Source organism: Alosa pseudoharengus, unplaced genomic scaffold, assembly GCF_046254945.1.
Source record: "Alosa pseudoharengus isolate Yale_2024_CS ecotype anadromous, Long Island Sound unplaced genomic scaffold, YU_APseudo_1.1 YU_APseudo_1.1_scf_11, whole genome shotgun sequence".
Lineage (NCBI taxonomy): Eukaryota > Metazoa > Chordata > Actinopteri > Clupeiformes > Clupeidae > Alosa > Alosa pseudoharengus.
In genome coordinates this window covers 29,944,707-29,959,970 of record NW_027468576.1, presented here as the reverse complement: position 1 = coordinate 29,959,970, position 15,264 = coordinate 29,944,707, and the positions used below count along the sequence as shown (strand labels likewise).

Below are 15,264 nucleotides of genomic sequence, written 5' to 3'. Positions count from 1 at the left end.
TGTACTTACCACTCACATCTGATGGCACGCCGGCTCACTAAAGAAACTGTTTAGCTGCCTTATGTTGCTTTCAAATGTACTTACTGTAACAGTTGCATTGCATTTCCTATTAGTGGAGAGAGAACGAGAGTGAAAAAACATTTATAGGAACAGGAATAGATAAAAACAACTCCCCTGATCTTGTCCATTTTGCCTATGTGGAGGGTTATACTAGTTGTTGTTCAGGGGAGACACATCAGCATATCCCAAAATAGCTTCTATGAGTGATATAACCCTGCTTATATTACATTCTGTGGTTTCAGCTCATGAAACCACCCTGGGTTTGTCAGTCCAGCACTTGCTCACATAATCTTACACAATACCTATACCTACCTGCCTCTAGTAGTAAATCTGGCATCTAGTATCTAGTAACCTTTAAACCTGGGCTATGTGTTGAGGGAAAAAAATTGAAAATATAACTGGGCCAAAATGAGAAATAGTATTGCAGTTACACAATGTAGGCACTAGAGAGCACTACTTGCATGATTATCTAATTTTGTAAACTGCAGAGTATCTGAACATCAGATTAAATGACAACTTCAGAAAAATATTTTCCTAATATAAGTACATAATTTTTCACACTCTAGGTTTTAGTGGGGTTTTTTTTCAATGTGCAGGGAAGTCTGGTAGTTTCATACCACTTTTATAGGCTAGTGATGTCAAGGGATAAATACCAAATTGTGTACAATAAAATACATTAAAATGCAAAATTGTACTTGCATAAATGTGGCTATATTTAAATCCATGTGCATCTTTCAATCTAAATAATGAGTGATATTCTCAATGGCAATTGTTTTCTTGAAATGTTGTGCTCTCTGCCTCAAGCGATCTCTGACAAAAACATACGCACATATATTAAGATACTACAGACATAGGGAATGTACAAGACATTCTTGTCAGCTACCCTGGTTTGTCATATGGCATAGTGGTGTATTTTGAAGAATCTGCAGTAGACATATGACTGCACACTCCAAATGACATGCATCCTGTTCTCTCTCCCACCTTATTGTTTGTGAGAATCATTTTCGTCTGCTTCCTGTGGTGATAATGACTGCCTCCGTATCATGCCCAGCACCACAGACTACTGCCAAGGGATGGTGGATGAACTGAGCGAGCACAGAGGGGAGAACAGATTACTTTTGAATTTGTGAGTCAGGTAGATATTGATCTTTTGCTTATCTCTGGCAGGGAGGTGTCAGCACTGGAGCTATGATGGTGGGATATAACAGGGATTGTATCGATAGAGCCTATTGAGCAGCCTGGACGAGACTCAGCCAGACACAAGCCAGATGTGGTCAGCCCTGGCTCAGTCTTGACATCAGATAATAGACTCTGTCGTCCAAAAACAGAAAGGGGGATAGTGGATGTCGATATGGGTCAAGACTTCACTTTTTTGAACATAAGACACAAAGACAAGTAAACAAAAAACAAACATTTAAGGCATCATTAATTGTACACAATTTAAGTGGGGAATCTGGAGAGGTTAAGCATTGCTGAACCTCAGTCACACTTCTGCAAAGTGGTGTCTGCTATAGGCTCGCCAGTGATATATCTATTTAGGTTTTATTAAGTAGGCAGGTCAAATGACTGAATATGAATGAATGAAACAAATGAATATGATCTCCCTACTGCCAGCCAGAGTCACTGCAGATTGGCGAAATGGAGTTCTGAGCCTCGGCAGACACACTGCTAGTGGCATGCTTTAAGGCATCACGCCTGCACTGTGATAAAAATAGCTCATTCTTCATCTGTAATAAATCCATTTTTAGTCAGTCTGATCTGAAAGAAAACACAAAGTGTTACATTAGGCCATTACTTACTGTGCCTCGACTTGTCCAGGGTGGTTGTTGGCCTGCATCTGTTACTTGATCCCATTTTCTGATGAACCTTAGTGAACCTTAGCTACAACTATGCAAATATACAGTGTATTCTAACTGTGGTCCAAAAATAATTTTCTCACCACTTACCGTTCCTGACCAGGGGTGAACAGTAACTAAGTACATTTTTGATTACTGTACTTAAGTATGATTTTTGAGTATCTGTACTTTATTTGAGTATTAATATTTTTGGAAACTTGTGACTTTTACTCCACTACATTTGAAATACGAGCATGAAATACTCGTTACTTTTGACCACATTTGATTCTTTGAATGCAATAATGTGATAGACACATGAAGTTCATTTTTCCAATAGTCCAATTTGAACTTGGCTGAATTGGCTCTGGTAATGATGGTGACAACAGATTCTTCATCAGAACATCCCCCATGTAGCCTGGGAGAACCCAGACGATGTTAGCCATTGAGATTTGAGAAGTAGTCTGGCCAGGCTATCCTCCATGATCATTGTGAAATTGGAATGAAATTAATCAATCACCTGACATTCACCACATAGCTATCTTTAGCATACATCTGCATAATCTACATAATTCATTATTTCAGTTATCTGGTTTTGTATTTGGCAGGGAAAATGTTTTAGAATTGTGAACACATAATGAATAATGATTTAAATTATATTATTGCATCCATTTAAACAGTTGCAAAGTTCTAATCATACTGTAGGTAAAATGTTTTTGTTTTTTTGTTTTTGTTTTTGCAGCATACATCTTCTTTGTTTTCAAGTAGCAGGGAATTCACACAGAGCCCGCCCATCGACTCTATACACAATGTTATTGGCCTGATCGAAGTTTAATTTTTCCAGCTCGCAAGCCAACGGAGAGTTGCTAGACTACTCTGGCTGCAAATTACATTTGCTGCCGCTAGGGTGCGTCTAGATTTCTAGGCTACTTCTGTACTTCAACTTAAGTAAAAATCTGACTTAACAACTTTCACTTGTATTGGAGTAATATTTGACAAGGTGTATCTATACTTTCACTTAAGTAAAGGAATTGTGTCGTCCACCTCTGTTTCTTGTGTGTTCTCCACGTGTCCTGCAGCCTGCAGGGAAACTACAGATGCTAATCCACACAACCCCGTAAAAACAACTGCAACCAGGACTTAAAGTTCTCAGGCACTGGGCCTGAATACAGCCGGGGACCAGGCCGTTTAAGATTTGAAGATTTGAAAATAGCTAAATATATATATATAGCGCCTTTGAAAGCTTCTGATACGTTCAAGCATAGGAATGTCCCTTGTTTTAGGCCCTGTGAAACAGTCTCTCACCATGGAAAGTTTGTTTTGGATTGTTTGCAAACGATGTACCCTGCTCTTTCAGAGTTTCTTGCCCTCTAACTGTTCTCCCTCACATGGTTGATGTTCTCTGTTGCTTGAGGTCAATGTACACATTGTTGCTCTTTAAAAGAGGTAATAAACATGTTGAAATATGTTGTAATTGTCCAGTAAACAGACAAGGCAGCCTATGACATGTTGTTTTCCAAGACCAACACTGTGATGATCTTCTGTCTTTCAATTGACAAAATAGTCATCTCCATGCACCAACTTTACTATCAACAGCTGTTGAATCTCAAACTAGTTGGAGCCAACTCTCTCCAGAGCTATTTTTATCACAAGAGGCATTGCATAAAATGCTATTTTCTAGGCCACTGGCACTGTTATGTGGCTATAAAGGTACGAATGAAAACAAGTCATTACAAATCATTATATCATGAATTATGCTGTGAATTGTTCTGATGTTGTAAATAAAATCAGTTGCTTTGTAGGCTATATTATGTAAATATAGCTGTTGACATATTTTCCCATCAACAATGACTAATCGTTCAAATTAAATACTCTTTAACCATGCGGATATCTCTACCTGCCCATCTTAAATTACAGTGCAAATAGTGATAAACATTATTCTACACAAAAGGCTGGATAGCTTACATCTCAGTGTTCTTCAGTTGTACTTACTAGAGTATACCAGAGTTATACTCTTTTAATAAAAGTATAGTGTGTAATTTACACACTGCACTGGTGGCATCACTTCACACTTAGTGAGGCTTTGTGATGTGAAGCTGATTCCAGTGAACAAAGTAAGTGCCGTATAAGTTTTCTTTTTTCTGCCCTTTAGCAGCCAAAATGCAAAGTGTTTGAAGCAAAGTGTATAAAATGATTACAGAAATGTTCTGGCTTACTCATGAAAGATGGCTTTCATCTAACAGTTAGCCTGTGGGAGACCTACTGTCAGCTCTTTGCATGCTCTCTGTCTTCTCACCATATTGGCTTGCAGGGGAGAAAGGGCAACACACAGAAGGGGCCTGTCGCAGCTGGCTGAGTTTTTAGAATCTTAGTAATGTTCTGATCAATGTGTTACAGTTACCATTATTACCTTCAGCAATTTGTTTGTTTCATTTTAAAACAAAAGATTACATTTCTTCTTCATTTCTGATAAGTTATGTGATCATATCAGCCCAAAATATCATTTTAACGTCACAGGCTCAAGTTTTTGTAATGTAAATACCTTCTACTGTGCATAAATGACGCAAAAATCACAGTTGATTTATCAGAGTATGGGTGTGCCTGCTGCACAATTTTAAAATGATATTGAAAAGCCACACTATTACCATAGTAATAATAAATATTTCTTAAAACGTCTTCCACCAACATTGTATCATTCCTTATATGATTAGGTCTTCCTATTAAATATCATAGCTAGTTTATTGAAGAATATTTTTTTTCTCACCCATAAATCCCATTGTAGTGTTGCTTTATACATGAGTGCAGGGTAGTACTACCCAATGCCTTTGTACTGCCTAAAATGCCTGGCAGTGCCACTGTGCCAGGTTGCCACAAAGCGTAGAAATCTCAGGCCCCACAACTACAGAGCTGAACTACTGCTCATTTTTCATACTGACAATTTAATTACCAGAAACATAATTTTTACAGTATGCCGTCTTTCTGTTTCTACCTATTTTTCTCGATCTAACCCCACCTGTCTTTGAGACATAATACTTCCCTACTATACATCAACATAACATATAATTCAACAGTGGCAGAAACAGAAGCTTTTTGATAATGAGTTTCTGTTCTGTGGAATTCACTGCTTCTCTTACTACTTCTGCCTGAGAGACTGACACTGTCTCTACTATTCAGTCAAGATATTTGTTATGAATTATCCACAGTCTCTGGTGGAAAGCTCAATGCGATGGGTCTGAAGTAGGTTAGGGCTCTGACTGTTATTGCCTTAGGCGACAACCTTGTGCCTAAACAAAGGCCTGGTTCCTACTCCAATGCCGTACGGTACACCAGTCCACACACTTGTTATTCTGATGCTTGGAGGTGAGACAGCCCAAACCATAAATATCCACACCACCATCTTTCTTAAACATATGTAGGCCTACACATATTATAAAATCCACAGTCAACAAAGTCCCCATGAAAAGCTTGCAAAGCAATACAGTTACCAAACAATAAAATCACACTCATTGTATTTATTACTTCTCTTCACTTTGACCGTATAAACATATAAACAGTACATAAAAATATTCACCACGTTATTTCACAAACATAAACTATATATATCAGGTATAGCATTCAACTGTAAAGCAATGTCTTTTTGAGACTGCACTAGTTGTTGTCAGTGTTTTGTTTTGTAATAATTATGCACTCACTATGCAAAATCTTCCCATGATCTTCATGCACGGCATAACAACTTAACCTACCTTTGTTTTTCTCACCAAACAGTGAGTCTGTGATGTTGAAAGAGCTGTGATTCATGATCATTACACAGCATGTGACGGTGACAACTGGAAGGAAAATACTGCTCTCTAACGGTCCAGCAACAATGTCATTATTATGGTAACAATCACGTTGATGATCACTGATGTCCACATACCAGTATCCAGGATGATACCCCATAGACACTGATCATACACTGAAGAGTAATTATAGTGACTGCATTCATGGAGTCCCATCCCACTCAATTGTGGCAAAAAGTCTGCTCAGCTTGTATTTAGATATAAATTGCTGGGTTGCTTGATATCATTCATTCCTCCTTAACCCTTAAAGGTGTGGGTTTTTGAACATTCTAACATAAGATTCCGTTCCGCAACAATCGGAGGTTCTAAAATTCTATGTTAAATTCAGTGAACCCAGAAATTCTTTAGAACGTTCATTTCCCAACATCCCCTTCACACCGGTGTGACGGTACACCTTTATGGGTTAATATCATGTACAGGCTCTACTGTACGAACTACTGTTCACATGTCACATGTTGTCACTGGCTGGAATGGATAATCGCGTGTGGCTGAACGGACTGGCGCTTGGGGCAGAGTATCTTGGCGAAGGCCCTGCGAAAACTGCTGTGGCACAGAGGGTATAGGAAGGGATTGATGGCCGAGTTGAGCCAAAGGAGCCAGAAGGTCACCTCGTACCAGTGGTGCTCCACGCACGTCCCACTGCAGGCCGCACGGATGATCATGAGCAGTGTGTAGGGCGCCCAGCACAAGGCGAAGACACACACGATCACCGCCAGCGACTTGGCGATCTTTTTGTCGCGCGACAGCCTCGATTGCCCCCCGCCTCTGCAGGGGGCGTTGGACGAGGACGAGTGGCTCGGCGCGGCGCCCGAGCAGGACAGAGTCCAGCCTCCGGTGATCTTCCTCCTGCCTTTTGTCTTCCTCATAGAGAAGCTCACCGATTGGTTGCTGCTGGGCTCGCCGCTGGACGATGGCGACAACTCCTCGTCCTCTTCGATCACTGCAGACACGGCCGCCGGCTCGCTGGACGACACTTTGCGCGTTTTGATGAAGAACACAGCCGACGCACCTCCGCTGGAGTCCCTCCATCGCTCCTCGGCCAGCTCCCCCCTCCCCTTGTGGCCGACCCTGCCCCTGATCTTCTCCCTGCGGTGGATGTTCAGGTAGATGCTGAAGTTGAAGAAGGCCACTGACACCAGCGGCGAGAAGAACTCGAAGGTGGACGCACTGAGCAGGAAGTACCAGGTGCAGTAGAACTCAGCGAAGCACTGGTCCTCCGGAACGATACTCTTGCCCGCCACCTGCTCCCAAAATATGATGGCAGGGCCATAGAGGAGGAAGGCCAGCACCCAAACCATCAGCATCTTCCCCACCGCCTGATTGGTCATGCCCTGCTGGGCTCTATATCGTACCTGGAGGAGAGATTGACAATAGGGCATTAAACGAAAACGAAAATGAAAGCAAGTGGCTTAATAAAGTCAAGGGTTGAATGTTGTTCATATGTTGTTATGAAGCCTATATATTACAAACACTTTCTCCTGTAATAAGATACCTGCCAAAATGCAGCAGAATGTCTACATCAACACTATTTTTCAATAATTAGATTTATTTCCTCTTTCATATTTAAAGTATTTCTAACCACAAATGAGAGCTTAATAGATGAGGTGGTGCAAGTGTCATCTTTGACAACTGGCCAAAGACAATGGCTTACCAATCCTGCCAATATCTGACCCAGCTGTCAACATGTGTAAGAGATGTTCATGATGCAATTTGCATGATTTAGTTTTGCTAAATATGTTGATGTGATATTGGGATTTCATGTCCTATCATTGCCACACCTTTGGGAAATATAGTTCCATCTTTATATATTCCATTTTAATGGGATGACATAATTATACTTTAACTTCGACTGAAACAACTCTGTCAGCTGGCATATGCACACTGCGTAATATGGAGCAGCTGGCATTGACTTTACAGACAAACAGTCATAATGGAGCACAAGAACAGTAGTCCAAATCGCCTACCACCACAAATAGAAACAAATTCTGTGGGAAAAACTGACAGTAGTACAAACACACTCATTAAAAAACAATATGAGAGTGCAACAGGAAATGACAGTGGGTTTCTCAGAAATTACAACAATACATTTTATTTCTACCATTTCAAACTATTTTAACTACTATTTTCATTTAAATAATAGGTATTAGAAAGTAGCAGTATAACTGTTCATTATTTTTTGGATGTCATTACCTCCAGTGCCTGTCAGAGAAAGCATTAAAACATCTTATTTTGGAAACATACAAACCAAAAGCACTTTTATTTGCAGTTACAGAAGAAAATGTGTGACAGAGACCGACCAAGTTTATTGGTCCAAAGGTTTTGGTGAAAAAAAGTTAATGGCGAATGACTCATTATGACTTTGCTAAATGAGCTCAAGGTCTATTTGTTGAACACTCCAGGTAACTAAGTTTCGTGTCAATGGGACTACTACTTGTCTGTGTCCTCATTCACATTCTAAAAAACTGTCATCTCTGTAGGATGAATACATAGGAGACTCTGCTGAGATCATTTGAAAGTTAGACTGTTACTTCACCCTGGACAATATCTCATGTCTAAGTACAAGATGTTTATGTGTTCCTCTACTTTACATTAATTGCTGAAAAAGAGATTCTGACTGAAGTCTTAGTGGTCTAATGAAAATTTTAAGAACCACTGACTGGCTTGGTACTGAAGACAGAGAGTATAGGGGGCGCAGTCACAAAATTAAGGGGAAGATAAGAGCAGTCAATAATCTCTGCAGTACTTGCGCTGTGGTGCTTTCAGCAGACCTTTGAAAAGCTCCAGGTATAAAACAATTCTTGGCAACATTCCTCTCTTTCCAAGGAACTTTGTAACAGATATCGATAGTTGTGTTTTCAGACCATTGAATGAGTCAACTATGGTAGCATGCAAGCTATTTTATGGTCTGTTCTTTAATGGTTTAAGGATGCTTCAACACAAAAATCAATATTTATATAAAATAATTCATTCTCAGAGTGTTTCCAAATGTCAGACTGGCTAATAAATAGCTCCATGCCGGGTGAAAGTATGTCACTGTTTCTATTTGTGAGCTGGATTTGCAACCTGTGAACTTTCCTTCTCTCAAATTCACTTGATTTTTTCAACTTAGGTCATTTCAGGATAATGGATGCTTTTTAAAGGCGCCACAATCAACAGCACCATTTAATGGACATTTGCTGAAACTTTGTTTTATCTTTAGAGAATGAATTCCGTCAACCATTTCAGTGGGTATTTTGCAGACTTGATCTATTGATTCCTATCTGGCCATAACATTTTACCCCAATGGGTTATAAAGGTCATCAAGAAAGGTGCAAAACCTCACTTGCATCCCCTGTGGTCAGAAGACATTTGATCTGTGGAGTGCATCAAATGGTGATCCCACCCCTGGCACAGTCTGATGCTATTGATCTAACACAGAAAGACTCACTGACACATACACAGTCAGCCAAGGAGCTTGTAGCAGAGTTGTTTTCCAGTGTTATTGACAGTAAGCATGCCGTGAGCACAACTGCATGCAATCTCAGTGAATTGGACAGAGCTTACTGTATCTATCTACGCCGTACCATTCAAAGCTTTCGTTATGCTGCTTTTTTCCCTGTTATTTGTTTGTTTACTTGTGCCACACTCACCGCGCGTGTGACAGACAGGAAGCGATCATAGCTGATGAGGACGATGTTGAAGACGGAGGCTGTGCAGAGGAGATAATCTATCACCAACCACAGCTTGCACAGGCCACGGCCCAGCATCCAGTGTCCAGTGAGGATATACGGGATGTAGATGGGAATGCAGAACACCCCTGAAAAGAGAGCTGTTTATATGTGGGGTACCAAAGCAGCCGTGGAGAATAACAGCAGAACCTTATAGAACTCAGCTCCCCTCACTGGAAAAAGCTTTCAGCTAGGATCTCCAAATGGCTTCAGAGAATGTCATAAGAGGTGCATTTTTAATGTTTATGGTATTCAGGAACGTGTGTGACAGCAGAAATCTACATGTTGAGCAAATACCTCAGGCAATCTGTAGGTTGTGCATTTATATTACCATCTATTAAATCATTTTTGGGGACCAACCTCAATACAAAAAAAAATGAACTAACTTGAAATCAAGAGCACATCCCATTTTATGTTCACAGATAATTCCACCACTATGTCCACTGATGACAGCTCAGTTTGTTAATTGGACATACGTACATGGAAACATAGAGGAACTCTATTTTTAGTGTTTTTCCATTGCAAACCACATTCCATCTAAAATGCAATTGATGCCTCAGACAAGACATGACAGGGAGCACACCCTCTTTATTTCCCTTTCTTCCCGCTTCAGGCTGAGCATTTTTATTTTGGCTACCTCCACAAAACCCAAGTGCATGTCAGACATGTCCTCTTCTTCTAATCTGTGCGCCTTGCTGAATGACAGTCCATGACCTGTGACACTTGAAATCCTTTAATCTTCTCATCACACACACAAACACACATATTTTTCATGTGAGCCCTCATGGTGCCCACACTTTCAGAGGTAGCTTATACCTATTGGCTAGGTGTGTCACAGGTCTGTCAAAAGATGGGGTATTCAAATCTCTGACTCTCTCTCTCTCTCTCTCTCTCTCTCTCTCTCTACCATCATTAAATCTCTGTCTACTTCCATCAGCAGTGGTTTTGTTTTCTATGGCAAGAAGGCAGCTACTGTACTATCTGTAGTCTGAGGTTTCACCAAAGAATCAAAAGAAAAATTGCAGCTCAGTATTTCATAAAAGGAAGTGTAAGGTGTAGTACTGACAAAATAATTGGTCACTAACTATGTAATATGATCAACAGTATCATCATCTTCTGATCCCTTCATCATGGTAAGATTACAACAGCTACAAATTGGAAAGTGTATATTCAAATTCGACGTGTATCATATATTCCAGTATTTGCAAAATTGCTAGTCACACGTTTAAATGAATGTGTTCAAATACGTCATCCTATATAAAATGTGTCTTTATTTGTTGGGTGACAGTTGAAAAAGAAAATTTGACTTACCAACAAGGAAATCAGAGATGGCCAGGTTCAAAAAGAAGTAATTGCTTTGATTTCTGAGACTCTTATCCACGATAAAAGCCAGTATAACGAGCGCATTGCCCCCCACCACTACAACTATAAGTGTTACCATTAAGATAGTCAGGATCACCAAAATGTATCCTGAGAGCGCAGTAGCGTTCTCGCTTCCGTCTGCTGTAGAGTAACCAGGAGTTAAGTTCCAGCTTGCGTTCTGCTCAGGTTCACAGGTTCCCATCGTGGTCAAGGCAGCAATCCCGGTTTATTAACAGAAGACATTACTGATCGTCTTCCCAAGTTGCAGCATTGTCACCCCAACATTCACATGGGTTTGCCACTCGATATAGTGAAAAAACATTTTAATACGCACATATCAGAACACCAAGATATCTGAATATTAGCAGCCCTCTTTCAATATTATCCTTAACATTGTTAGTATGCACTGGGTTCCCAGTCACTGGTCTGACCCTTGTTAAATTCCGTGCGATTTTCAGTGCAGCAACCCGAACACGCTCTTGCGTATGCGTAACTGGAAAACCCAATGCTGAAAGACACGGCTCTCTTCTTTCTAGGCGGACTTACAGTATGACGAACGATAAGAATCGTCTCCAAGGCAAAACGTTAGACAAGAATGATCCTGAGTGTACCTGTTGCACCTGTTGGATTCTCATGCCGTGTCATCTCACGTGAAGTTCACCTGCTGACTTAGTCAAGAGAATAACGTAGACAAATGGAAAATCAATGAATGGGTTTATACCTTTATGATATTATGTTACCTTAGCCTATAATTGTATTCATCTGTCGAACTTAATAAAGCTCAACATCTCCGTAATAACTGCACATTATCAGGTTAGTGGTCTACTCATTAAATTGACGCAGTAACAGTAGGTTACAACATGGAAAATAACCATATGCCACAGAATACTGTTAGTAGGCAATACATATTCATAAAGTAGCCAACCGCATGTGAGTGGAATATACATGTAAGCCCTTATAGCAAACAGAAAAACAAAGTTATTTTTAACAACACTTAATACATTTTTATATAACTGACATTCATTAGACTGAGATTAGGTGAATATTTGCATAACATGCCAGTTGTGACTTGACAGGATTTTGATTTCCATGATTCAAGTATGCACATCCATCTGAGATAGAAGGAAATGAAGACATTTTTATAAGACTCAGAGGAATATATGCCTACTTTTTTAAAGGCAGGCAATTTCTTTCTTTCCAAAGAGCCATGATTACATAGGAAAGTCTTCGAATCTACAAATATTCAAATTTACATTTTCACGAATGCCATCCTTGGTTTTTCTCAATGATGGTTTTACATCAGGGAAATCATAAATTGAGTAGAGCCAGGCGGGTACATAATACAAAATAAAATAGACACAGGGCAAGTGCAAGACCACAATCTCAATAATGGGATGCTTTCACAACTGGCAGTCAGTGAACACTGCATGTCTTGGGGCTCTCTCGAATTTCTCTCCTTCCCTTTTCTTTACCAGTCTCAGCTCTGACGTGAGCGTGTTAACTTGGTCGGCTCTACAGCCTCTGGCGTGATTTGCCAGGCCCCCCGTGTGACAGCACATTGCACTTGCTCTCACTCCCCTCACACCACTGTATCATCAGCCTTGTGGCTGGCCATTGTGAGGCCAGTAATTACCAGCCCTCTCAGTGGTCTTTTTTCCCCCATTGTAGAGTGAGTCAGCCAACACAGAATCACCAATATAGACTCGCTAATGTACCCTCAGCTGCACCAAAGGGGTTTTTGGGGTATGAGTAACGGTGATGTGATGGCAACGATAAGTGTGGGGCTCAATGTATTGGACACCCAGTTGTCAGTCTGAGGAAGGGCCATGACGAATGTAAGTGTGGGGGGTGGGTGGTGGTGGTGGGGGTCTGATTGGCTGCCTGATAGACAGATAAACTGTCAGGTTTCCTAAATGAACAGATGTGGGAAATGAGACAGTCTGTCCTCACATCCACTCGCCTGCCTTTGTCACTTCACACGATTAATAACGCATGTAATGACAGCTTTTTTCAGTCTTTTTTTGTCTCTGCATAACCATATAGCTTCCCTTGAAAAATGAAAACATTGAAATTCAAGAGCACAATCAAGAACACTAAACAAAAATAATCATGATTGTTATGACAGAAAATATCAACAGATGAAGAGCATTTTTGAGAGGCACTACTGTATTTCAATGAGTGCTTTCCCTTGTGTTTGTGATTTGGTACCCACCAAAACTTAAAACTGAAAGAGACAGTCAGCTCTAAAACAAACCTTTGATTAACATTAAAGCGATTAAAGACAAAGGGCCCTTTCCATATCTCGATTGCTTTTGGGTCATCTTACGGTGCCCTGTGAGTGCTTGAGCAAACTAGTGGCACACGACCCAGCTGAATTCATTTGTCTCTCCAGCTGGCTATTTCCATGGAGGAAACAGCCCTGAGAGACACTTAAAGAGAAAGGCACCTCCCCTTCTCTCTTCATCTTTGATCTTCAAATGAAGGGTCTGGGCCTCATGTTTCGGTGAAAAGGCCCTAAAAATTTACGAGTTCTCATCAGAGGGGCCAAAGATAACACATGCCCTTCCCGGATTAGTCATCTTTTCATTTCATCTCAAGGGTCCTATTTTGAAGCAGTTAATGCCCTTATATCAGTAATGTGTGGTTGGGGGCAGTCTTAATGGTACTGTAGTCTTTAGAGGCAAAGAAACTGCAGATTTCAACCTTGATTTATTCAAAGAGGTGTGAAATGACTTGCCATTTTTGTCAGCGGTCTTAAGTTTACTGCTGCAGCACAACAGGGTTGAGTTAACCATCTTTATTCAAATTGACTTATGTGATAAAAATGGGTCAGAGGATGACGTGTGCCTTTCACACCGAGCTTTTCCATAGTGAAAGTAATTGTAGGTGAATAATTACTTAATATTGATCTTAGACTGGCGAACTTCAGGAAAAACTCAGGAATCAGGTTTATTCTGTTACAAGCAGAGAGAGTACAAAAAAGGTCTATGTAGGCCTAGCCCAGGCCAGGCCTAGGTTGGCCTGAAGCCAACTATTCTCTTCCGCTCTACATCCTTAGTCCAAGTCTAGAAAATCTGATCTCACAAACATTGCAGTTTAGTTACTTTTAAATGGTTTAAACAAAGAACAAAGTGGCGCCAAGAACAAGCCCACTTGATTGGTTCTACAGTTGGTATCAGACACACCTACTCACACCCACTTCACACCTATGAATTCTTGTCAGAATAGCATGAGGAGAGATATCTTATACATCAGAAATATCACTTATAGAATGTTCCAAACATTCTCACAATCACATCATTACAATCCTTGTAATGAGACTATCAAAATGATACCAGACATGAATACATTTACATTTCATGATACATGGATACATTATATCAAGGAAGCATCCTTTGTCTTGTGTAAGTGATAGGCCTTAAACCAGCACATTAGCATTCCATTGGGGGAGGGGATAGTGTCTTTGTTTAAAACCAAGATGGGTTACATGGCTAACTAAAAGTAGTCTTGAAGTTAAATTATTATCCATTTTAACCATACATTTTATTGCTATCAATAGGAAAAAGGGCTTTTGGTTCATGTGGGAGAGAGATTACTGCTTTAAGGTCTGCGACGACTGACAGAGTGTGCTGAATCTCAGCCTGCAGCCCTCGTGTTTCAGGAATGTACAGTCTACAGGTAAATAAATACCAGCTGTCAAACAAAGGAAAACACTGCAGTCTGCAATGAGACAGCGAGGCAAGCGAAAGAGGAGAGAAAGATGAGGAGGCAGGGAGAGGAGAGTGAAGATGTGAGTCATGAGGAGGCAGGGAGAGGAGAGTGAAGATGAGGAGGCAGGGAGAGGAGAGTCATGAGGAGGCAGGGAGAGGAGAGTGAAGATGAGGAGGCAGGGAGAGGAGAGTGAAGATGTGAGAGTCATGAGGAGGCAGGGAGAGGAGAGTGAAGATGAGGAGGCAGGGAGAGGAGAGTGAAGATGAGGAGGCAGGGAGAGGAGAGTGAAGATGAGGAGGCAGGGAGAGGAGAGTGAAGATGTGAGAGTCATGAGGAGGCAGGGAGAGGAGAGTCATGAGGAGGCAGGGAGAGGAGAGTCATGAGGAGGCAGGGAGAGGAGAGTGAAGATGTGAGAGTCATGAGGAGTCAGGGAGAGGAGAGTAAAGATGTGAGAGTCATGAGGAGGCAGGGAGAGGAGAGTCAAGAGGTGAAGATGGATGTGCAAGAGGTGAGAGAGGTCATCAAAATGATTTAATTCACGGAGAGGCTTGGAGAATCAACACAAACTTACAAGCTACATGTGTACAACATAAACCCTCCAAAACTTCAATATCACCTAAACCCTATTATTACCAAATACAAAACTGAAACCAACTGTGGTCTACATTTCGTGCCTGATCTTTGTGATAAGATGTAACTCAACCCATTAATATTAACAGATAAAGAGCCAACTTGACAGGTCACGGAAACACC

The 15,264-nt window shown here is 40.8% G+C and overlaps 1 protein-coding gene across 1 annotated transcript; it reads right to left on the bottom strand.

Moving 5' to 3' along the window:
* Positions 1–5,429: 5,429 nt before the first annotated feature.
* On the bottom strand, positions 5,430–11,240 carry LOC143117229 (histamine H3 receptor). Its single transcript, XM_076278813.1, has 3 exons — positions 10,750–11,240; positions 9,361–9,527; positions 5,430–7,083 (listed from the first exon to the last, which is right to left on the bottom strand). The coding sequence occupies exons 1-3, from the start codon at positions 11,000–11,002 to the stop codon at positions 6,190–6,192; spliced, it is 1,314 nt and encodes a 437-aa protein (XP_076134928.1). The 5' UTR covers positions 11,003–11,240; the 3' UTR covers positions 5,430–6,189.
* Between the last annotated feature and the right edge of the window lie 4,024 nt (positions 11,241–15,264).

What these genes read in the sequence shown, in the direction of transcription:
- LOC143117229 (XM_076278813.1), bottom strand. Translation starts at nt 11,002, where the DNA reads ATGGGAACCTGTGAACCTGAGCAGAACGCAAGCTGGAACTTAACTCCT. An exon ending in CATCTCTGATTTCCTTGTTG is followed by an intron (nt 9,528 to 10,749) that starts GTAAGTCAAATT and finishes CTCTCTTTTCAG; the next exon opens with GGGTGTTCTGCATTCCCATC. An exon ending in TCCTGTCTGTCACACGCGCG is followed by an intron (nt 7,084 to 9,360) that starts GTGAGTGTGGCA and finishes TCTCTCCTCCAG; the next exon opens with GTACGATATAGAGCCCAGCA.